General features: G+C 57.8%; 2 protein-coding genes across 9 annotated transcripts in view; one reads left to right on the top strand and one right to left on the bottom strand.

Annotated features, from left to right (window-relative positions):
- Positions 1-24,616, top strand: part of ATG7 (autophagy related 7) — a 410,364-nt gene that overhangs the window by 372,939 nt on the left and 12,809 nt on the right. Inside the window, exon 19 of one of the 3 annotated variants that reach the window (XM_061128854.1) lies at positions 19,552-19,614. The exons of 1 other annotated variant lie outside the window; for it this stretch is intronic. In XM_061128854.1, coding sequence (XP_060984837.1) covers positions 19,552-19,578 — 27 coding nt within the window. In that variant the 3' untranslated portion in view covers positions 19,579-19,614. Of the gene's footprint in view, positions 1-1,445; positions 1,665-19,551; positions 19,615-24,616 lie in introns of those variants that run through there. One more of the 3 variants, XM_061128853.1, reaches the window with a different exon arrangement.
- The window catches only part of VGLL4 (vestigial like family member 4), a 152,258-nt gene continuing 129,979 nt past the window's right edge, over positions 2,338-24,616 (bottom strand). For 5 of the 6 annotated variants that reach the window (XM_061128870.1, XM_061128872.1, XM_061128871.1 and 2 more), the window contains 3 exons: positions 8,186-8,408; positions 5,309-5,429; positions 2,338-5,021 (listed from right to left, as the gene is read on the bottom strand). In XM_061128870.1, coding sequence (XP_060984853.1) covers positions 4,756-5,021; positions 5,309-5,429; positions 8,186-8,408 — 610 coding nt within the window. In that variant the 3' untranslated portion in view covers positions 2,338-4,755. Of the gene's footprint in view, positions 5,022-5,308; positions 5,430-8,185; positions 8,409-20,428; positions 20,521-24,616 lie in introns of those variants that run through there. The other variant, XM_061128874.1, reaches the window with a different exon arrangement.

A 24,616-nucleotide genomic window follows, 5' to 3' on the forward strand; every position in this document is an offset into this window, starting at 1 on the left:
GGGTTCACAATTCAGACTCCCTCCAGAGAGCAGCCAACGGCAGACGATGGGCTGCCCTCTCGTAGAAACCCCATCTTGGGCCTAGAGAAGGACGCCTAATGCCACTTCCCCTGCAGCACAGTCCCAGCGTAGTAAGTCCCTTGGATGCCTTACTTGTACCCCTGAACCTTCTGGGCAGGGCCTGGACCTCTCCCCACCACCCATGCTCAGGCCAGCTGTCTCCCCTTCTAGTTGCAGACGCCCTTCCCCACTAGACCAGACAGTAGGGCGACAGAGTGGGCCGTGTCCCACTCCCAGTACCCCTCGCCATCCCCGGAGCCTGGGCAGGGGTGGAGCGTCCTGACCCCCCAGGCTCTCGGCCCCGCCACCCACGCAGGCGTCCCCGCACCCTCTTCATTCTCCTAAGCCTGCTCCTCTGTGCTCCCAGCTCCGCACCTCTCTCGCTGTGTGACCCGGGGCTAGCTGACGCCCCTCTCTGAGCCAGTTTCCGCCTGTATGTCACGGGCTGTAGGGAGTCGTGGAGGAGGGAGCCTCTGGCCTCACGTGGCACAGGGAGGAATCCACAGGCGTGTGTGTCCACGGGATGAGAGCGGAGAGTAAGTGCGCAGCGCGCCCTCTGAGCGTGGGGGCAGCCTCTGTGGGAATGCACCCACGCCCCCGGGACCCCCCAGTCCCACCCAGGCGGGCCCAGGACTGCCCCGAGCCGGGGAGCCCAGCCTGTGCGCGCAGGCCTGGCGCCCTCAGACACCGGGGCCGTCGTGGTCTCACCCCCCACATGCTCGGGCAGCAGGGGGTGTGCACCAGGGACGGGGTGCGTGTGAGGCACACACCCCCCCCCCCCCAGCGCTGCCCCCAGGTGGCTGGTCCTCGAGGAAAATGCCCCTCTCCCAGTGTGTCCCCCGCAGTCCCCACGCTGACGGCCAGGCCGCTGTGGACGCTGGTGTTTACCTTGGCCGCGCCTCCCTGCCTCCCGGGCCAGCCTCCTGTAAACACCATGCTTCTCCTCAGAGAGCTCTCAGCTCTCTGAGCACGGAGGCCGCCTTTTGCAACCAATTCTAGGAATTTGGAAAGTCTGTGGGCCTAAGGTCAGGGACCAGCCCGACCCCGCCCCGCCCCCCCTCCACTGGTGTGGGAAGCCCCCCGGGGCCCCCATGCTGGCCTCCGCCTTCTTTATCTGGGGTTCACACCGAGGGGGCCAAGGGAGCGGGGCCAGCGGCGAGGGCCGCCTTGGGAAGGCCGGCAGTATCCGCGCCGCAGAAACGGCCCGGGTGCTCCCCGGCGGGGCCTGGGGCCTGTGGCTCCTCCCACGAGAAGCGTGGCGGCACTTCTATGGAGACGGGGGCCGGGGGCGCAACCGGGCTTCTCCTCCGCTGGCCGCCGCACCCACGTGGCTCAGATGGCCCCGTGGGCGGGCGGACACTGAGCGTCTCCCCTTCTCCACGCAGATCTGGGACATGAGTGACGACGAGACCGTCTGACATGCGCCTCGCGCTCCAAGGCCGCTGCCCCAGGACTGCGACTCGGCCCCGCATCCCCACAGCTGGAGGCAGTGGAGGCCCGGCCTCCCTCCGCGCCGGGAGCTGCTGGCGTCCTCCGTTTCTGACAGCTCCTCATCCCACCGGTTCTGAGCTCAATAATAACCTTGGCTTCGGCACTGCCGGCGACCTGGGACTTGGTCCCCTCCACGAGCGCTTCTTTCTTCTGTGGTCACACGTGTTGGGGGGGGGGGTGCTCCTCCTGGCCAGGACCCCCGTGGGGGGAGTGACGGCGGGAGGAGGTGGCCCAGACCCGTGGGGAGCAAGAAGCTGGCTCCTTCCAGTGGCCTTTGTGGGGGCTGCGGCCCCAGCCTGGCCGGCCGGAGGGGAAACAGGACCAAAGGGGCCACGCCGGCCCAGGGAAGCGGACCTCCCCGGGACCGCAGTCTGCTGCCCGGGCGGCTCCCCACCTCTGCCTCCTGCTCTGCAGAGGGAAGATGGGCCTGCGCCGCTGCACTGGGGGAAGGAGACGGGGCTCGGGGATTGACACGCAGCTGCCCGAGCGCGGCCAGGGGGAGGCTCCCTGCCGGGGTCACTCGGGCTGATTTCACTCTTCATCCTGGGGGTGCAGGTCTGTGGCCCGCCGAGCAGGGCATGGAAATCAGGAGGGGGGCACTTACCCCACGTGTGTGTGCGCGCGGTCGTCTTTCTTCGGCAAGGAAGCAAAGTCAATAATGAGTCTTGGGTTGGATTGCTGTAGGTTTTAAAATTAATTTTCCAGGCTATGTGGGGCTTAAACCGGAGGCCACTGGACACCAGGCAAGGCCTCCACCCAGCCTGGACCCAAGGATCACACCGACACTTCGTGGTTTAAGAGCACTTTATTATTGTTCTTAAGGCTACTTTTAAGTACAAAAAAAAGATGGCCTGCCAAACCTTTTTTTTTTTTCTTCTTCTTCCAGGAAAAACAGGCCACAAAGAATGGTATATTACAGATTTACAAACACGGAGAGAATGGTCTGAACGCACTGCGGATGGCCTGGCTCTGTGGAGAACCCCTCTGTGCCCCTGAGGCCAGGGCGTGTCCCCCTTCCCCTTGCCGCTAGGTTTTCTGCCCGGGGCCCCTCCGCCCAGGTCGATCAGCGCGCAGGGACCCAGCCCTCGGCACTCCCGTCCCCCCTCCCCAGTGATGGCCTCGCTGGCAGGCGCCCGCGGAGCCCGTTCTGCACAGAGCCGCCGGCAGTGGGTCGTTTTCCTGGGCGACGCTCAGTAGCCTGTAGCAATAACAAACTAGTGGCTATTAAGGCAGATGCAGTGTTCTCATAGAATAACTGTGTTCCTGCACTTTTACAGACAAATCTACGACGAAAAAAAAAAAAAAAAAGATCAACTTTTTTTTCCAAACCAAAAAAAAAGAATGATTACAATAGGAAAAGGGAAAAATTAAATAGCTACATATCATTAACAAATTAATTGTTCTTCAAAAAATACCTACAAATTTCTCTGTACATTCTTTACGCACAGCGTAATGATGGTCTTAAAGTTACCTATATAAAAAAAGTGTTCTCGATGATTTTTTTTTTCCTACAGAAAATATAGGGGCCTGGATGCAAAAGCCTGGAAGCCCAGTGAAGTGGGAGGGAAATGCGTGCGGGGGGTGGGGGAGACGCCCTCCTCCTGCCTCTTCAAAGACCTGCAGCCCCAGGAGCCCAACGCCGCCTGGTCACCCAGTGCCAACTCTAAAAGTCACCAGCAAACCTGTATCTTTCTCCTACTGGCGGCCAGGCCAGGCCAGGACCAGGCCAGGGGCCGCGCCAGAGCCCTGGTGGGCGGGGCCGGGAGGCTGCGCCGGGAGGGGTGGGGCCCAAGAAAAGGTGCCCGGAAACACAAGCAGCTGTAGAACATCCACAGCTGGGTCTGTCATGCTTGCTTCTTCACCTAATTCCTAGTTAGTAGCTATGACTATAGCAAACGATAATAAATGCAGTAATAACTGTATAAAGTCAGAGGAATGTATACTGCCTTGGCCCCAGCGTACGAGAGGAAGCACACAAAAACACCGCGTCAGATTGTCGGGAATCTGCTGTCCCGCCAAGGGAGCAGAGCAGTTTCTGCAGCGAGAGGGAAGCTGGGAGACACCAGTCCCAACTCCCCTGGGAGCGAGGGAGCAGGCAGGGAGGCAGAAAATAGCCGATGCTGTCAGCCTGCGGCCACCGCTCCAGCATCCTACTCGGCGGCTGACCAGCCACTCGCCCGCCCGCGTCCAGGGCCTGCCAGGGAGCAACATGGATATCAAATACAAATCTTAGAGTACAACTGTACCAGCAGTAAGTATATCTAGGACTGTAACTGACAAAAATAAAACGCATTCTGAGAAGAAGCTAGTTAAGTATTAAGGATTTTTTGTTTACTGTCTATACAGTTAATAGAAACCAGCTATTTTTATCCATTAAAACATGCATCACTGTTTAAAGCACTACACGCTCCTCCAACTTCAGCTCTAGCCTAACAAACTGCAGTGTTCAGAAAAGGTAAAATGCCCGTGATTGGTAAGAGTCTGCAGTCCAGTTGCAAGCACCTGAAATCTAGACAGAGAAAGACCTATAACCTGCATGAGACTTCCCCTTTCCAAAGCGGTTTTGTCTAAGTTAAAAACAACAACAAAAAAAAACACAAATGGTCACACATGTCATCCTGAAACCCTCTGTTTCTCAGCAGTTTGCCCTCGGAGCACCAGCGCCTCGCACAAAGCTGTCAGGCAGGCCACTCGAGTCCTCCTCCCATAGTGCAAATCAGACACGACAGTCCTGTTCTCAAGTAGACGCACGCACACAAGCACGCGCACACACGCACACACGCAGGCTGGAAGCGGAGCCGCACACGCCCGGGTCTCGAGAAGCGAACGAAAAAGCACAGAGCGTCTGGGTCGCCAGTGGCCTGGCCTGTGACTGAGAAAGCGCGAGCCGTGGCGACCGGGCCTCGCGGGGCGCTGACCTGGTCCAGGCGTCTTTGGTAACCGAGGCGGGCGTGCGTGCGGGCGCCCGCGGACAGAGGTGTCCCGCGCGGCGCCGCCAGCATGTCTGAGGGCCCCGAGGACGAAGACCAAGCAAGTACGAAACACAACAGAAAGCCCCACCACGTGGTTTTTGCGAATAAACCATCCCTCCCTCTTCCCACCATTTTTTTTTTTTCCAATTTTTCCATTTTTTTTTAAGCACTGACTGTTCAAAGCTCAGGCAAACCATGCAGATGGACGTGGTGTCGGAGGGCGGCGCTCCCTTCAGGAGACCACGGACGGGGAGTGGCTGTGGCTGACCATGTGGGCCGAGGGGCTGGCTGGCTGGCCTCGGCGCGAGGCCGACTCGGGGCTGCTGGACGCGCCGTCCTTGGCCGCCTTGATCTGGAGCCACGTGTCGCCCAGGGCCTTGGCGAAGTGGTCGTCCACGGAGCCCGTGATGGACACGGAGTTGGGGGCCGGCTCCGGCTCCTTGTAGTTCTTGCCCAGGCTCCGGCGGAAGTGCTCCTCCACCACGGGGTCGCAGGTGGCTGGGGGCAGGGGGACAGCGGTCAGAGCGGGGCCCGCACAGAGGGCCACCCCGGTGCGGGTCCCGTCTCTGCGCCTGCTGTCTGGGGCCGTGCGCGCGCACATGCACGCACACAGGGCGGCCAGAGGCGGGACTCAAGGGGGGCCTGGAGAGCGGGGCCCACGGGCTGCTCCCCTCTGCCCGCCCAGGACGAGTTACCCGCCCAGCCCCGGGGCCTCTGTGCTGGGACGAGGCCGCCGTTCCGGGAACAGGAGGGGAAGGGGCGTGGGGGCACGCGCGGGCACTCACAGCTCGGGGTCCGCCGGTAGCTGGCCGGGCCGGCCGCGCAGCCGCTGTGCGCCACGGGGCAGTGTGAGAGGTTGCAGTTGCGGGCGCTGGCGGAGGCGCACGTGATCACCGAGGGCCGGTTCTGCGGGAGGAAGCTGGCCTGAGAGCCGCGCGAGAACACGGCGGGCAGTGCGGCCCCCACCCGGCCACCCTGCCCTCGCGTTCCTCGCCAGCTCCGAGGCAGGACGGCCACCCCCATGCCCCTCAGCCTGGCCGGGCACCCACTGAACCGGGAGACCCTCATCAGTGCGCGCAGGGCCTTCTCCCCGGCTCCCCTTTCTCGCCGAGCACCCCCCCAGACCTCTCCCGGCCCAAAGGCAGATCTGGTCAAGCCCCTCCTCCGCCTCGTGGTTCCCACTCGGAAGCTCAAGGCCCCAAATCCACAGTGAACAAGCCCCGAGGGAGTGTGCCGGCCCCCTCCGAGCAGCGGCCCTGTGAGTCGCTGAGCCCGGGGGACAGAGGCTCGGCTGCTGGGCTGAAATGAGACCATCACCGGTGCGGGGACCCGCGGGAGGACGACAGGGGGAGGGCCCCCTGCAACGGGACCACAGGCCCCACCGCCACAGTCCCCTGAGGTGTCCCCCGGACCCCCGAGCTTCTCTGAGCCATTCAAGGACCTTCCAAGATACTCCCGCTTCTGCTCATGTTTCTGTTCTGACCATGCAAGTGATGATGGAGACGCAGACAGAGGAACCTCTCCCAGTGTGTGAGTCACACACACACTAACCAGCGTTACCCCTTCCGCCTTCCCCAAGGCCACCACGCGGTGGGCCTGGCAACCTCAACCCACCCTTCAAAACCCTGTTCAGCTACCTCCTCTGTGAAGCCTGAAGCCACCCCCAAGCAGGCACCCTGCCGGACATCCCTCGACCTGGATGAAAACACCCGTGAACCAACCATGCCCTCAGGCTGCAGCCAGGAAGGGTCCTAATAGCCCCAGAGGACACGGAGCAGGACCAGCCAGCTCCCAGGAGCTGCGCGTGGCGGCAGCCCAGAGGCTGAGTGACGGCAGCGGGTCAGCAAAGGGGATCGGGGCTTGTCCACCCCGGCCATTCCTGTAGAGCCAGGTCGGTAGCCCCTGCGGAGGCCTGCAGAGCAGACCTTCCCGGGATGGGCAGTGGGCAGGTCTGTGATGCAGATCTGGCTCCATGTGAGAGAGCAGGCATGTGCTCAGGTCTAACGAGGAACTGCAGACTCCGGAGCTGGGGGAAGGTGAGGCTGAGCAGCAGCAGCCTGAGAACAAAAACCTCGGGCTTTACTGACAGTTCCACACGTCGGCAACGGAGCAGGGCCACCGGGAGCCAGTGCGACACCTTGCCGTGGGGACAGAAACGGTGATGAGGAGGGAACGTGACTCTGAGACTCGGCAGGCCTCGGAGAACCAGCTGCCCGCTCATTAGGCAGGACCTTCATTCACCCTCTAAGCTCGTTTTGTGAAACGGGAAGAATCGGACCTGAGGGGCTTGGAGCTCAGCCTGAGACGGGTCTGGGGGCCTGGCCGGGGTCAGGTCCAGGTGTCCTGCCACTTCTGGAGGGTCTGTTCAAACCCCTGAGCCCGTGCTCTCCCCACGTGCCCTCGCTGGGTAACCTGCCCTCCACCCTCCAGATGGGGCTGTGTTCCTAAGTGACCTCGCCCCTGGCCAGGCTGAGGCAGGAGGAGACGTGGGGGGAACTCGGGAGCTGGGGGACAGCCACGCAGAGCTTGCTGTGCAATCCACATGCAGCGAGAGAAAAGGATGCAGAGACAGGCCCGGAGCCAGGGGAGGAAGGGGGCCTGCCTCCCGTCCGGCTCTCAGGCCCGGCCTGGCCCGGCCCTTCCTTCCGAAGCCTGGCCGGCTCCGGGAGACGCCCGGGGCCTCTCGGCATAACTTCCTTCCTCCCTGCAGCTCCGGTGAGTGTTCCCTACCTGGGAGCTCCCCCCGGCTCCCCCAGCGGATACATCAACAGCCTGGCACACTCGATTACCTGGCTCCTCCAGACTCGAACTGTGTGTGCACCCGCATCTTGCTGGACCAGCTTCTAACACACTCCCTACACAAAGCAGCTGTCTCTACCCAGCTTTGTTAAAGAGGAAACAAACAGGGTCGTGATCTGGGGCTTTAAGGCAGGAAGCGTGACTGCTCGTCGGCCTTCCAGGAAGCCACAGCGAAATTTCACCCAACACCCGGGGGCGCCCACGAGCAGGGGGCACAGACGGGTCAGAAGCGGGCCTGGGCAGGGGCTGCGCCGGCAGCCTGGAGGCTGAGCTCGGCTCCGGCACCTCCTCGTGCTTGCGCCCGGGTCCAGGCGTCTCGAGCAAACTCTGACTGAGGATCTGCTGGCCTCGGAGGTTCAGAGCGAGGAACCAGGGTGCACGCCGTGCTTCTGAGCCTCACGGTCAGTGCCTCCCTTTATTAGCTGTTCCCCCGGGAACCCCATTTTTTAAGTCTCCATTCCTACCAAACAACCTCTGTTTATTGACAACTTAATCCCCTTATTTTCCTTAAAAAAAAAAAAAAAACAAAACCCCAGTCTGCCAATCATAGGTTTCTGACCACTGACTTCCTAGGATTGCAGCCCCAAGCAGAGCAGCCTGGCGCTGAACTCCAGCTGTGTGGCCTCGTGAGGGGTTCAGTCGGGAGTCCCCCTGGGAGCATCACAGTGATCCTGAAAGGGCTGCCAAGGAAGACGGCGAGAAACACGACTAGTCGTGGCCACTCCCTCCTCGTGCGCAGAAACAGCCCCCCAGACACGGCCGCTTCTCTGAGGCCGCTCGGCCCACACAAGGAGTCACCCACGTGGCTGGTGATCCCGGCACAGGCCCGCCGATGGGGTCCCGGCCCCTGGACAGAGGCGTACCTGCTGCCGCTCCACCGGGGCCAGGGTGGGCGAGAGGCCGGCCGGCCTGCCGGCGTCCAGGCTGTTCTTGGTCAGTGCGAGGGGCTGCTCCATGCTCAGGCTGGGCAGGGACGCGTACAGGGGGCCGCCGTGCAGGCTCATGGTGGGGGCCACGGCCCGCTCGATGGGACTGCGGCTCCGCTCCCGGGGGTCTTTCCGGCAGTCCCCGTTGGCCGTCTTGTTCCTGAAAAGAGAGCAGTGTGCGCTCAGACAGGAACACCGTCATCACCCCGCCTTGGGGCACCTCCACCAAACAGCCCGCGGGGAACCGGGGGCCAGCATGCTAGCTTGGGTGGCCGCTGGGGAGCGGTGCCCTCGCAGGGTCTGGGGTCCGCTCCGTGGCACCAGCAGGAAGGAACTCACCCCCCTCCCCTAGCAGCCTCCCTGCAGCTTCTCCGACACACCCCACCCACGCGGGGCCAGAGGCCTCACCCCGCGCTCCAGGCTGGCGTGCTCTGCCCGGGACCTGCCTGCAGGAGGACGAAGGCGATTAGGATGCCGCAACAACCCAGGATCTCCCACACGCCGGGTCCCATCCTGAGCCGGGGAAGCTGTGAACCTCCCAGGTGCGGGGATTGAGACCCCACGCCGTCCCGTCACCGACCAAGGCGTCTGGCTCGTGGTGCGGTGCTCAGGCTGGTGCGGAGCCCTGACTCCGGCGGCAGGGCCTCGCCTGGGGAATTCCGCCCGCGGGCATGGGGGGCCATGCTAGGGGGCCCGCCGGGGGGCAGTCCGGCGGGGCTTGTCTGAGGTGGAGTCACCCGTGGCGTCCCGGGAGGCTGAGTCTGCGGCAGTGGGCTGGCCGGGGCAGGTGCCCAGGATGGCCCCCCGAGGGCCGGTCCGCTGTGGCCCTGACCCCCGTACATCCATCGTCCGGGCATCCGTCCGCCCTTCCCTGGCTCAGTCACACCGCCCGTGTGGGGACCGTCCACACACCTGGGCTGCCGACACCCCGCAACTGCTGAGCCTGGCTCTGGCCCTGGACCCCACGAAGGTGACCCTTGCGAGAGAGACGGCCTCCCCTCACCCCGCCAGCGAGCCTGCCTTCCTCTGTGTCCCTGGAGCCCCCCAGGGCGTCTGAGCGCCCACTCGGCCCAGCCGCCTCGTGCGCGGCGCCCTGCCCGCACCCACTGAGGACCTGTGCGGGTGAGGGCAAGGCCCCGTGGCCTGAGGAGCCGTCCCTCGGTGCAGCCTGTGCCCATTGGGATGGCACTGGGGCCGGCAGGGGGGTGGGGGGTGGGTGACGCAGGAGACCAGCCTGGCTCTGCCTCCACGTCCCCGGAGCCGGTGTCCTCAGCCGCCGTGTGGGCGCAGGGCCCCCTGGGAGGGTCTCGAACGGGAATGAAGGCTACACACGTGTGGAATCATGCGGGCACACGGCAGGATGCGGGCGGAACAGACCCCCTGGGAGCGCAGCTCACCAGCTGCAGCGTGACCGACCGCACACCGCATGGCATTCACTTCGGGGGTGTCCCCACCCGCCCCCCCCTTCCCCTGCTGGACTCCACAGAGTGACTTAGACGCGATTAGAGGACACACTTCCAGCCCATGAAGACAATCACAGACAAGTAAGATAGTCCGGACGAGATGCTACGTACACGCCACACAGATCCCGGCAACTTCCAAATAACGAGACCAGAAAAAGAAAAGGGAAAAAAAGCCCTGAATTCTGAAAGCAGCCTGTCCGTAGCATCTTCCTGTGATGATTCAGAGGACATTACCAGCCTTTATGCAGAAGGCTCCGCAGTCACAGCTGCTAACGCCAGCATTCTGACAGAATATCACAGAGCAGGGACTTCAGCCCTCCAACCCGGGATGAGAGCGCTTCTCCTGAACAGGGTGCTTTTCCCTCAAGGTACAGGCTATCAGGCTTCCCTGTGGCTCAGACAGTAAAGAGCCCGCCTGCCAATGCAGGAGACACGAGTTTGATCCCTGCATCGGGAAGATCCCTTTGGAGAAGGAAATGGCAACCCGCTCCAGTGTTCTTGCCTGGAGAATCCCACAGACAGAGGAGCCTGGTGGGCTACAGTCCAGGGGGTCGCAGACACTTTCCCTCTAATATCTGATGATCTATATAAATTGCCTCCCTGACACAATCTCCCTGAAAAATGAGGTTTCTAGATGGTGCATCACTAGCCATGAGAGGTCTCGGGCTGGACGGGTCCCTGGGACACGCCCGCGCCCAGTTCAGGCCCCGTGCCAGGCCGCCAACGGTAACCAAGCGCCTATTTCACGATGGTTACAGGAGGAAGACCCAGCCCTACTCAGGGGCTCACTATCTGGGCACGGGAGGGGAGGTGTGGGCAGAAGGGGCTCACACAGACCCGGCCCCCCGAGGCCCCAGACACCACACAGCACAGCCGGGCCGCCGCTCCGGAGGCGCAGGGACTGAAGCCTCGTTCCGGGGAGGATGCCCGAGCAGCGGAGGGTCTCTCCAGCGCCACCCCGGGGGGCAGGGGGGAGTGAACAGGGGAGACGGGCCCCGCAGGCAGGACGCAGCGGGCATCGGGGACCAGAAGAGACACCGAAAACACCCAGAAACCATCTGAAGAAGTCGCTGGTTAATTTTAGTAAATTACACATTACTCACACTTCCAAGCTCCTCTTCCCGGTTCCCGGAGCTTGGACACAGACGTCGTTTCCCTTCCCCCAGTGACTCAGCCCCGGGCTCCGCCGCTTCCCGGGGCGTCATGTGCCCTCGGACCCAAACCACACGCTTCCTGCCCGCGACCCGCGGCGCCTCCGCCCTCGTTAGGGACACGTCTGCTCAGCGAGGGGCCCAGAGGCCTCCCGGGGGGTGGGTGCCGGGGACCGCCAAAGGACACGAGGCTCGGGGTCCCGGGTGCCCCCACGCCAGGGGCCCATCCTCAGCCCAGGGACGGTGCTGCCACAGAGAAGATGGCAAGGGGCTCGCGAGGAGGAAGGGGACCCTGTCCTCCAGGACAGAGCATCTGGGCCGGGTCCCACGAGCTGCCGCCCTGCCTTCCGCATCCCCGGGAGAAACACACACTCAACCCCAGGCAGTGGGAGCATGCGGGACGCCCTCCACGCGCACCCTCGTGAACATGGGGTTCCCTGCCCTTCACCAAGGGGGCTCAGAGCTGCAGGAAGCCCCTGGGAAGGTCTGTCTTCCGATTTTCAGCTGGATTCCTGACGGCAGTTAGCTAAACCAACAGGCTCCGACTTCTTAGGCTGGGAAGGGAAGCGCCCCCCATATCCCCCACCCCATCCTGGGCTCCTGTAATTCAGGAACACCCCTGAGCTGGCGGGGTGGCCACGGGGTGCAGAAGTCTCCCCTTGCTGGCTGACGTGCTGGGTTTAGGACAGGGATCAGGCCGGCAACAGGTGCCAGCGTCTCAGAGAAGAGGTCCGAGGTGGAGCCGATGAACGCCCAGCCTGAGAGGCTAAGAGAGAGAGGCAGAGTGGCAACCGGGCACTCAGCGGGCCCCGGGCAGCCCCCGCCTCACCCCATCTCCATCCTCAGCTCTGGAAGGCCCCCCGACCCCCACACCACGGGGCTGGAGGACACAGTGGGGACCTGTGCATGCGGGAGGGGTCACGGCACTGGGGACACGGCAGCCTCCCCAGCTGGACCGGAGACCCTCACCCTCCATGCCCTGCCCGCTCCCCGGGGCTGAGCAGAGCGCAGAGGTTTTAAACGACCATTCACTGACTAGATGAACTGGTAAAGGACACGTATCGTGTGATGCATCTTGTGAGAACTGGACCATAAAGAAAGCTGAGCGCCGAAGAACTGATGCTTTTGAACTGTGGTGTTGCAGAAGACTCTTGAGAGTCCCTTGGACTGCAAGGAGATCCAACCAGTCCATCCTAAAGGAGATCAGTCCTGGGCATTCATTGGAAGGACTTATGTTGAAGCTGAAACTCCAGTATTTTGGCCACCTGATGCAAAGAGCTGACTCATTGGAAAAGACCCTGATGCTGGGAAAGATTGAGGGCAGGAGGAGAAGGGGACGACAGAGGATGAGATGGTTGGATGGCATCACCGACTCAATGGACACGAGTTTGAATAAACTCCGGGAGTTGGTGATGGACAGGGAGGCCTGACGTGCTGCAGCCCGTGGGGTTGCAGAGATTCGGACACGACTGAGCGACTGAACTGGATCATGTGTGATCCAGTTAACAAGGTCTGTGATGAATGAAAGGGAATTAAGGAAATTTCAGAGGAAATGGCCGGCAGGAAAAGACTTTTTTTCTGAAAAAGCAGAGTTGAAGGAGCATTTACACACCAGGCAGAAAGAGCTGCGAAGCGGTCTCCCCTGTTACCTCCCCCATCTTTAGTCTTCCTCCCCCAGCCCACCGTCTGCTTCTAAACATCCCCCACCCACCCACCCAGACCTCACACATCACCCTCCTTCCTCGTGAGGGGGGCGTGACCAGGACATCCTAGTGGGGTGTTGTCACCCCTCACCAGTTTCAGACAGGAAGCAGGGAGGTGTGGGAGGAGACGCCCCAGCAGGGCACAGGGCTCGGAGGAGAGGCGTCGGCACCGCGGGGCTGGGGGCTGAGGCAGAGACGCCGTCCCGGGTGCTCGGCGGTGAGCCGGGTATCACGGGCCGGACACAGCTGAGAAGTAACTGGTGTTCAGAGCCCCGCTCCCACAGGACACAGAGGGACCGGCCGCTGCCTCTGACCGAGGGGGAAGACAGTGTCATCCGTGACACCTGCCACCAGGGACACCCAACGGGTCGCGGGGCCAGGCCGCCAGGTGCCCACACGCTGCAGCCCCGAGAACAGGGCCGGCGCTCAGAGACCTGCTTCACTCGGGGAGTTGGGTCTCCCAGACCGGCTGCCCTGAGGCTGAGACCCGCGACGCGGGACCACTGCCCGGAGCGCCTCTCCTAACAGGCTGTGCTCAGCCATGTCCGACTCTCTGCGACCCCATGGCCTGCAGCCCGCCTGGCTCCTCCGTCATGGGATTTCCCAGGCAAGCATTACCGGAGTGGGTTGCCATTTCCTTCTCCAGTGGATGTTCCCGACCCAGGGATTGAACCTGCGTCTCCTGCGATGGCAGGCAGGTTTTTTTTTTTTCACCCCCTGGGAAGCCCTCCTGACAGCTTGACTCAATGTAAATAAGGGGCCAGCTTTCCTTGACTGAACAGCCTGAGCGTGTGTTCCATCATGAGCTGAGACAGAGGGAAAAACCAAAGTTTTAGAATAGGGGTCCACACTGAGAGCCAGACTGCTAAAGCGCCTCGCCCTGCCCCCGGGCCTGGCAGCGGGCACTGGCGGTGGGAGGGCGGCCCGCACGGGGACCCTGCGCGCCCAGCCTGCCTGCGGCCGACGGCGTCACGTGGGCCCCATGTGTGGGCTCACTCATTTCAAACGAACGCAGACGTTGCTGAGACTAATAAAACACAAATTAACTTAGCATTCCTGCTGCTACTAAATGTGTAAGTGATGTTTGTCATTAGGCATTCTCTCAATGAATAATCCTTAAAAAAAAAAAAAAGATACACATTCTCGTATTCTTGGCACCGGACCGAGCCCGCGCGCCCGAGGACGATGGAGGCCTCACGTCTCTCCTCCCGCCCAACGGCTGCAGTGTCTGCAGCGCCCGCAGGGCTCGCCTCGCAGGCGGCAGGGCTATGCCCACGGGGCGGCCGGGCAGGGGGCAGAGACAGGGGTCCGCCCACGGAGATGGCCCGGAGTGGCTGCCTTTTCTTTCCTTGCTTTTCTGCCGGGCGGGGCCCTTGCTGCTGTGCGCGGGCTCTTCTCTAGTTGCGGCCAGCGGACGCCACTCTCCAGGAGAGGCGCGCGGGCTTCTCTGCGCGGTGGCGTCTGGTTGCGGAGCACAGGCTCGAGGCGCTCGGGCTTCAGCAGTTGCTCCGCGGCATGTGCAGTCTCCCCCCGGAGCGGGGGTCGAACGAACCCGTGTTCCCCCGCTGCGCTGGCAGGTGGATTCTTAACCCCGGACCACCAGGGAAGCCTGAGGCGGTTCTTAAAATGAACAGTTGTCTGCAGCGGCTTTGCTGGGGTCAGTCTGACACTGAGAGCCCCGGGGAAAGCCTTCCTCGGGCTAGAAACCTGGTACCCAGTGCCCAGGCCACAGGAAGACGGAAGCCACCGGCCGGCCTGGGACTTGGGGCGGAGACACAGCCCTTCCGGACACGCGGGCCTCCTGCACGCTGCCTGCTCAGACGCTCCCGCAAGTCAGCATCTAGAACAGCGCCTGACACCCAGCACCTAATTCATAAGCGGACTGAACAAAAAGCAAACGGATTCTTAGGAAATGCCTGCGCCAGCTGGATTGAATAAGATAGGAACCCGTGAAGCTCCAGGGCAGCGTCTGGCCCAGCGGTCACTGAAGAAGTGATCCCAGGCCCTGCCACCAGGAAGGAGGGTCTGAAAACACCTTCAATGCCATCTCCACTCCCTTCTTCCAGGTGAGAGCCGGGCCCCCTCTCTAATTCCATCCCAGCTCTTTGGAAGGCTCACTCAGCTCTGACTCCACACTCGGTGACAAGTGGCTGGAAGACACTGCACACCATTTACGGTGAAAAGCCTGGCTGCTTCGTCCTGGTCAGAGGAGAGAGCTGTGTGGTGGGGTGGCTGTGAACAACCCAGGAGAGAGGGGTGTGGACCAAAGCACCCCTGCGTCACCCCCTGTGGCGACTTCTCAGACGCTCCCAGGGCCGGGGCTTACTCAGTTCACTCAACGGCTGGGAAGCGCCGATGAAAGGCAGCCCCTACGATGAACGAAATCTATATTCCAGCAAAATTCTGTGATTGACAGTCTGCTCTTTGGAAAAACCCAAGGAAGTCTGGTTCTTCTTCCAGCCACCGGAAAACCACTTCTGCGCCCACCCTGTCACGCCCCAGATCCTCTTCAGCCAACAAGAACCCCTCCAGACGGTCCGAACACCGTCAGCACCATGCCAGCCTGCACCATGCCAGGCCCGCCTGCGTGTGCTCTCCACCTCAGCACCCATCTGTAAGAGTGGGACCCAGATCTAGACTCCCCATGGGCTGTAGGCCGCCAGGCTCCTCCCCCCAGGGGTTTATCCAGGCAAGAATACTGGAGTGGGCCGCCATGCCCTCCCCTAGGAGATCCTCCCAACCCACGGATCAAACCTGCGTCTGCTGCACTGGCGGGCGGATTCGTTGCTCCCTGAGCTACCAGGGAGGCCCTTCAACTTTAAGTGCGGTACCCAGAACTAGACAGAACACTCCAGAGAAAACCAGAAGAACAGGTGACTCCCTTCAGTGTGCTCAGCATACTTTGAACCAAAAATCAAAAGAAAGTAAGAACCAAGGCCAACAGAACTTAGTACTGAAATCAGGATAACTCCAAGACCTGTAGTCAACTGGAACTCCGCCTACAACAGGACCCAAGATGCAACGGTTCTCCTCCAACAGCCTGATCCCACAGTAATGTCTAGTCTCCTAAAATCCTTCCGCTCTTTTCTTCCTCTTTAACTCAGCTACATTCTGACGTACTGGCTAAAGAGAGAAATTATAAACGAGTTACTGCATCACGTGCACACGCCCGTCAAGGACAGACCCGCACGTGTCCTCCTGTGCCATCTGGCTTGCGGCACTTCCCTCCCGCCCTTCACGACCCACACAGCCGCGCTCCTGCCCCTGAACGCGAGTGCGTTCCCAGCATCCCGCTCCCACGCTGGCAGTGCGCGCGCGCGCATGTGCTCAGTCGTGTCCGACTCCTTGTGACCCCATGGGCTGTAGCCCGCCGGGCTCCTCTGTCCATGGGATTCTCCAGGCAAGAATACTGGAGTGGGTTGTCACTGCCTTCTCCAGGGGATCTTCCGACCCAGGGGTTGAACCCGAGTCTCTTGCATCTCCTGCACTGGCAGGCAGGTTCTTTACCAGCTGAGCCACCGGGGGAGTCCTGATGCTGGCAGTAACCGGTTCCAAACGATCCCGTGGACGTCCTTCTCTTTTACTACAGTATAGGTGACTTATGATGTTGTGTTACTTTCAGGTACATAGCAGCATGGCTCAGCTGTACATAGACTCATTCTTTTTTAGATCCTTTTCTCATAGCGGTTATCACAGAACATTGAGTAGAGTTCCCTGCGCTACACAGCAGGTCCTTGTTGGCTTACCTGTCTTATACAGAGCAGTGGGTGTGTGTCCATCCCAAGCTCCTGATTTATCCCTGCCCTGTCTCCCTGTTAGTAAGCCTACCTTTGTTTCCGATATCTATAAGTCTGTTTCTGTTTTGTAAATCCGTTCATTTGTATCAGTTTTAAGAAAACCAGATTCCACATGTGAGGGGTTCCCTGTTTCTGTCTTTCTGTGACTTCACTCAGGATGATCATCTCTAGGTTCATCCACGTCGCTGCTCACGGCATTATTTAGTTATTTTATGGCTGAGTAGTATTCCATCGCATACAAGTACCGCATCTCCTTTATCCATTCATCTATCGATGGACATTTGGTTGCTCCAGTATTTTGCTCTTTGTAAACAGTGGTGCAAAGCACTCTGAACCACTAAGTTTCGCTAAGAAACCTCAGGTTTCTTGAGGACCTTGTCCAGCAGCGGTACTTCTGGAGCATATGATAGCTCTCTTTCTGGTTTTGTAACCATCCTCCATCCTGTTCTCCAAGTGGCTCTACCAACTTGCATTTCCCCCAGTAGTGTAGGAGGGACCCCTTTTCTCCATGCTGTCTCTAGCGCGTTTTCTTTGGAGATTTCTGATGATGGCCCTTCTGACAGGTGTCAGGGGGGTATCCTGTTGGAGTTTTGATTTGTATTTCTCTGATAAGTACTGAAAGTGAAGCATCTTTTCACGTGCTTTTTGGCCATCTGTGTGTCTTCTTTGGAGAAATGTCTATTCAGATCTGCCCATTTTTTTTATTTTTTGTTGGTGGCGGGGACATAGAGCTACATGAGCTTTTTGTCTATTTTGGAGCCATGGACTTCTTGACAGTAGAGGATAAGTTCTAATTCAACACATTCATTCAACACTAAAGAAAAATTTAAAAGCTAGTTTCTCTTTCAAAACCACCCACCAACCCTAACATCAGAAACTCTGCAAGCAAAAATAAATTACTGAATTAAATTATTATAAAACTTTACTAAAAATGCTGGAGAATTTAAGCATTGAGCATATAAAGTGATTAAATGTTCATTTAATAAAAGATCCTGAGGCACCTACCAAATATTTTTTAAAACAGATGTTATAATTATTAATTATAGAAGTATCATTATTAAAGGGCCTTTGGGACCCTCCATCTGACAGCAAATTATGTAGTGTATTAATTCCAAGCATTTCCTGAATTAATTCCCTCTGAGAAGCCACGTGGTCTCAGCTGAACTCTTATCTTTCTGAAAACCAGAGGAAAAGGATAGCTATTTTTTTTCCTTTATTTCAATTACAGGATAAGAACATGATTTGAATTTCTTCAAGATTATTTCAAGGATTCCTGGACACTAAGAAAGGCTACTAATAAATGGACAACTGATAGGCAAATTACCAATCACCAATCTCCATTCTCTAAGCCAAGTCCCCAAGGGATTTGCAGAAAACCGATGTGGATGGCTTACTTCACTTCTCAACTTATTAAACTGTACTTCTTGACAAATATTCTCATTTTCAAACTCTTTAGAGAATTCAGGACTGACTTCCCCTATAGTGTCTGCTTAGTTTTACTCTAACATCAGCAGCATCTGGCTGTTAAAAATCAAACATTTAATCCCAAACCTGGCACCCAAAGAGGAACCCAGGAGAACCACGACTGTTCAACCCTGAAATGGCATCACGCCCCCGCCCCAACTCGTGAGTTAATGATGCTAAAAACGTCTTCAGAGAACCCGGGACAGCCATCGCCCCATACCCGAGTGACATACCCCTTTCCTTTTCACAAGGCCCTCCCACACCGAATGGGAATGGTGACTCCCAATCACCCTTTAAATTAAAAAAAAAAAAAAACCATACCCCGCCTCAGGTCCTCACATGACGACCACTCCCTACCATGAGGCTCCAAACGTCCTAGCCTGAGAGTTGACCATCTGTCCTCCGAGTTCTTTACACTCTTCAACCCAGCTGAGCACGGAATACAAAGGCTGAACACATAATAAATTCATTCCTGTTTATCCACTCGAACCAAAGTTAATCATTAGTCTTTGGAAGGTTTTCTTTTAATCTTTTTTTTTTTTTTTTTTAACTGTGGCAAAATACACATAAGGTTCACTATTTTAGTCATTTAAAAAGATACAGTTCGGTGGCATTCAATATATGCGCACTGTTTTTTTTGGCACCTCATCTTAATTGTGGCACTTGGGGTCTGCAATCTTCACTGCAGCACACAGTCTTCTTTTAGTTGGGGCATGCGAGTCCTCAGCTGCGGCGTGTGGGATCTAACTCCCTGAGCAGGGATTGAACCCAGAGCCCCTACATGGGGAGCAGGGAGTCTTAGCCACTGGACCACCAGGCAAGTCCCCACTCTCACTGTTGTATGACCATCCCTGTCACCCACATCCAGAAATTCCCCATCTTTCTGAAGTGAGACTCTGTACCTCTTAAATATGAACGCAGTCCTCTCTCCTCAACCACCTGGCAATCACCCTTCTCTTCGCTTCAATAAACATGCGTCCCCACTGAAGAACATCACACACTATCTGTGTTTTGGTGACCGGCACGTTTCACTTTGTATAAGGTCTTCAAGGTACATGCATGGGGTAGCAGGTGCCAGAACTGGGTTTTTTTTTAAGGCTGAGTAATATTCCACTGCACGGACCCACTCATTCCTTGACGGACAGTGGGTTGCTCTGGTGGCCGTGAACACAGGTGTACACATACCGGTTTGAGGTTCCTGCCTTCACTCCTTTTGCATCTATACTCGCTCAAGGACTTGCTGGATCACATGGCACTCGGGGTTTAACTCTCGGTCCTTAGATGTTTTGACTAATTGTTGGTAGTTAAGTGTCCCTCACTATGAGACAAAAATCATGGGTTTCCAGCACCATAGGTCTGGCCCACAACAACAACACAAACACATGTCTCTGTAAACACAGTCCAAGTAGTTCACAAGACAGATGCTGGCGAATAATGTAAGCATTTGACATAAGAACTAAATAAACAAGAGACCATCCATCACCAGCTCACCGAAGCCCACGGCCCCAGGGACACACACACGGGGACTGCAGTCGGGTGAGTGAGTGGAGACTCACAAAATAACCTATTTGTGGTTCTCATCTTTCACTATGGGCCTTCAAAAATGACTTCAAGTCATCCAAGGATGGCGAGTGTTAGTAATAACGATCATTTGTGTAACATCAGTGAGCAGTTGACAGAGTGCCCTGCACACACGAACGTTAACAGATCTGCCTCGATCCACAGCCTCAACCCTCTGCCCCGCAAACATGATCGTCAAATGACCAGACGGAAACCCAGCCCCGAGGGCCCTGCCGTGCCCGAGGCCAGCACAGGTGAGAGCCCCTGGAGGCGGGCTCCGTGCCTGCGACCTCCTCATCTCCATCTGAACCTCAGCTTCCTCCCGGGGCCAGGGGGAGGGGGCTGCTCGAGGAGTTACGGGATGAGAGCCCCGTGGCCTGAGGCCTCTGGAGGGGCCTCCTCTCCAGTGGATCCCCGGGCCCTCGATTCACTCACAGAGGAGGGCCTCCTCTCCCTCCCCGCGAGGGAAGTGGTCACATAGCTGAGGTCAGAGCCTCCAGACTTCAGTTGTGGCCAAGTGCTTTTATTTGCCTTGTAATTTTCTTTAAGAATACATGCTAAGCCGAAAACATAACCGCCCCCCTCTCCTTTTGGAGGCGATCCTAGCAGCCGAACTTGAGTGGGAAGGACAAGCACCCCGTCCTCCCCAGAGCTGCGGGCTGCAGCCGGTCACGTGACAGCCGGCCTGAAACACGTCAGCCGTCACCTGAAGCCTGCCTGCTTCCACGGCAGGAGGGCAGCTCGCCCAACGACTCCCCATGTGCCTTCACCCTTCGGCTCGCGTGTGCGCGCGTGCTGCTGTTGGCGGGGCCGCGGCCCCTTTAAGAGCCCCGGCCGCTCGGTGGGGATGCGACTCTGGGCCGAGGGGCCGCCTGGCGAGGCCAGAGGGATGCGCAGGAGGAGGGGGCAGAGACAGGGCCGCCTCGCCCGGCCTCGCTGCCTTCGGAGTTTAAATTAATTACAGCTGAAAATACAGGGTTGCCATCTGGTTTGCAAAAGCAAGGATAAGGGAATAAAATGAAAGGGCTTTTTTGGTACTAACCTCACTTTAATCATTGCCAAAGAGCATGAAGACAGCCCAGCGTCCTCCCACAAGAAAGCCGTGGGCCTCCCAAACTTGGCAGGCGGTCCCGCGCAGGACGGGCTGGGCGGGAGGCCCGTCAGAATAAAAGTCCCCGCCGGGGGAGGCCGCGCGCTGTGTGTGTTGGGGGTGGGGACGGGGGGCAGCTGCGGGGGGCCGGGGCTCCAGGGCGCTTTCTGCACGGAGGGTGTTCTGCCAGAAGGTGACCCGCATCTTTACCACCCCGATCGCGAGAAAAGAGCTCGGTCGTCAGGATGACAGCAAGCCATTTCCTCCTCCTTTGTCTCCTCGGTCTTCCAGAACATCGGCCTTTTATAAAACTTCTCTAAAACAGGAGGCTGAATGGAACCCAAGAGAGGCCTGCGGGCTGCTGCGGGGCTCGGGGTGGGGGTGGGGGGTGCTCAGAGCAGCAGCGTGGCCTGCAAGGGCCCCTCTGAGCAGGAAGGCCAGGATGGCCCCGTGTTCCCTGCGCCGGGTTCTGTGGGAACGGACTTCCTCCTGTAGAATCCGGTCTGGGGTGGGTGCAGAGGGTGCACAGGCCTGCAGGACCCTCACCCACACCGCGCGTCACCGACCGCCCGCGCCCCCCGCCCCCGACACAGACACCCCCCAGGCCCGGTCCCCTGGCCAGGCCAGGCCAGATCTTCACCCGCCCCCCACCTGAGTCCTTTCTGCCCCAGGTGAGTTTTACAGACAAAACCAAGGCATGCCTGGGTCCAGCTTGCAGAAAGTACAGCCCACGGCGGCACCGCAGTATTTATGGGAATAAATGGTGATCAGCCCGTTATGGCCTTTTATAAACTGGAGACCACAACTGTAACAGATGATGTGATGATGATGAAGACGGCATTTGTGTTCTGGGGAAAAACACATCTTTGACCTGAAAATGATGAGAAAGCGTGTTCCAAATCTGGCCCCGACAGAATCAGTCTATAGCAACAGTGTCCATAACATTACAGATCTCAGGAGTGTGAACTTTCGAGTAAATGGTACCTCTGTCAAACCACAGGAAACATCTGGTAAAATGGTTAAATAAAAACAGAATTTAAATGTCTGACTTCAGAGCGCGCTTATGGTACCAACGAGAGACCATTAGAACAAATGCAGAATGAGAAAAAAAAAATTTTTTTTAAATAGAACAAATGCCGAAAGCCCGCTGCCCACTCGCAGTGCTCAACACTCAGGGTCCTTGAGTGGCGGGTGGACAGGCAGACAGTCCGGAACCCTGGCCGGGATCCTGTTTCCTCTGTGGGGTGGCGGTACCACGATGCCACCCCTGAAATGTCCTCAGGCCCTGAGCAGACTCCTCCACACACTCCCACAGCCCCCCAGTCCCACCAGCAAAGCAGGCGCCCAGAAAGTGCTGGGCAAGGAAACAAACAAGGAAATGTACCATGATACGTGCCTCTTGGTCCCACCACTAACAGGTAGCAAGCACATGCAATTGTCCCCACCAGCAACACACAGCCCAGGCGCTTGCTGAAGCATTCCAGTCCCTTCTAAAACACTTTAGAAGGCTTTACCATTAAAACAAAACAAAACAAAAAGATTCAATGACTTGACCACTTCTCAATTTAAAAAAAATCTGTATTTCAAAAACGTAAGTAAAGTTGAAAAGCAAATTTAACTTAGGAAAGTGGTTATTTTCCTAGCTCATTTGATGGAGGGTCCCTAATATGAAGTTGTAACATCATCAATAGAAAGATGAATATGCTACTTTAAAAAAAAGAAATCACAAAAGAAATCCAAATGGCTGATAGAAATATGAAAAGATTAGTCAAGTTTTCTAGTAGCAGAAAGAAAGGAAGAAAAAAAAAAGTAAAGTTAGAACAATGATTCTCCCATGAAACCTGGAAAAATTAACAGTTAACGGTCACCTCTGGGATGCCGTGGGTGACACATGCAGACAGCTGCCCGTGGGAATGTCAGTCAGCAAAGCTAGTAGAGATGAGCTGGCAGGATGCACGGAAGCAGAAATGGGCGCCATCCAACCCAGAAACTCCACTTCTAGAGACATGCGCCATGTGAGATGTGAGCAAGAATGGAAGCACAGAGACAGCCGCAGAAAGATCACAAATAATCGTGCGACCCTGTAAAACAACCCCAGTGTCTGCATTTGTTAACAAGTTTTTTTTTTGGTCACAAGCAACATCAAACAAGGCTTGCTAGCTGAGGCACAGTGGGGAGTTTACTGGAAGGATACTCTGCTCGTTTCTTGGAAACGAAACAAGCGGCAAACCACCAGTGCTCAATAAGGAGAAAAGGAGGCAGCCCTGGGATCGGGGGCAACCGGAGGAGGAAGGCCCCCACCAGGGGAAGTGGCCCTCCTGGGGACACCCCGCCACCCCGCCCCCCGGGCCCACCAGGCCCAGCAAGTTCAGTGAGAGAACCCAGTCACCAGTCCAGGTCCCACATCCTCGCCCGCCTCCGTCACAGCACCACCACGGAGTTGACAGCGGGGCTCAGAAATTCGAGAAATTAGGCCTCCAATGGGCTTCCCAGGTGGCACCAGCAGTAAAGGACCTGCCTGCCGACACAGGAGACACTGCCTTGAGATCTAAGATCTTGGGTTCAATCCCTGGGTCGGGAAGATCCCCTGGAGGAAGGCATGGCAACCCACTCCAGTATCCTTGCCTGGAGAATCCCATGGACAGAGGAGCCTGGCGGGCTACAGTCCATGGGGTCGCAGAGTCAGATACGACTGAAATGACTTAGCAGGAGCACCATGCCACTGAAAAGTCAAAGACCAACCCCTCCCTCCAGCTCCCCTGCTCCCCCAAATCCTACGAGTTCCCACAGTCAATGGATGCCACCTGAGCTTTGCGTTATTTCTAAGAGACTGAGGGTCTCACGGGAAAGTGGTCTCTTAGAGTTCTGCAGGTTTAGGGAAGAGAGGGTGAGGGCAATGCCCCTCCTCTGCTGTGAATGACAGAAGGTGCTGGGTTGTTGGGTTTTTTTAATTCTTTTTTTTTTTTTTTTTAAGTTAAAGTGTTGGAATTGTTGGCTAGAAATAGAAATGAGCCTTTGGGCAGCAACAGAAGGGTAGGAAAAGGAGCTGAGTTTTATCTTGGAGCTCGCAGGGGGATTTAAGTCTGTTTCTGACTGCTCAGCCACGTCCTGTTCCTGATAGACCCTGATACCAGGAAGGACTGAGGGCAGGAGGAGAAGGGGGCGACAGAGGACGAGATGGTCGGATGGCATCACCGACTCAATGGACATGAGTTTGAGCAAGCTCCGGGAGTTGGTGATGGGCAGGGAAGCCTGGTGTGCTGCAGTCCACGGGGTCGCAAAGAGTCAAACGCGACTGAACAAGTGTCCTGTTCCAACTGCTTCGCCTCCTCCTCCAACTTGACTTCCCTCCCCCATCATTTCTGAACTCACGCTCCCCCTCCAACCCCTCCTGTGTAACAGCCACGCGCATCCTGAAACACGGTTCATTTATCACACAGGACGTCATCGCCCCCAGTGTGGACAGACAGGCTCCCTGCCGTGGGTCCAGCTGGTTCCAAAGGTGACCTCCCAAGGAGGGGCATCCAGGGCCGAGCCTGGAACACAGGGAAAGTATCCTCGATCAAAGATCACTGGAAGGTACAACAAAACGCTATCTTAGGGCAGCCTGAATTTAAAACACCTACAGGGGCATTGCTGAAGGTGAACGCGTGTAGGATGTTAGACGGCATCACTGTCTACGGCACACACCAGAGAGAAAGCAAACGGGGCAGCAGAAGATTCACACCTAGTGAAGCGAGTGGAAGACATGTGCGTTTTCACGGTACTGGTTGTTTTCGGTCTTTGTGGATCCCAACTCGTCCCAAAGTTGGCGGGAGGGGTGCTGGGAGGACGGCAGGTCACATGACCACCAGATTTGGTGGCGCGCTTAGAATGATCAAAGTTACAGTACAGGCGGCCAGGGGCGTGAAGGGCAGCCTGGGAGATGGTGGCGAGGGCCACGCCACACACGCTAAGATGCCCCGGGCAGTGGCAGTGCTGGTTTCAAGACGGACGTTTTGAGGCAGGAGGACCACCCAGGCTGCCCACCGTGAGGCTGGGGAGGTCTCTTCCCACACCGTGTGGAGCTGGCTCAAAGGCATGTATTAGCGGGGATTCGGGTATCTTCCTGACATAACCATGGTCAAGGAGGCTTGTGAG

The sequence above is a fragment of the Dama dama genome, chromosome 24, assembly GCF_033118175.1.
Source record: "Dama dama isolate Ldn47 chromosome 24, ASM3311817v1, whole genome shotgun sequence".
Classification (NCBI taxonomy): Eukaryota; Metazoa; Chordata; class Mammalia; order Artiodactyla; family Cervidae; genus Dama; species Dama dama.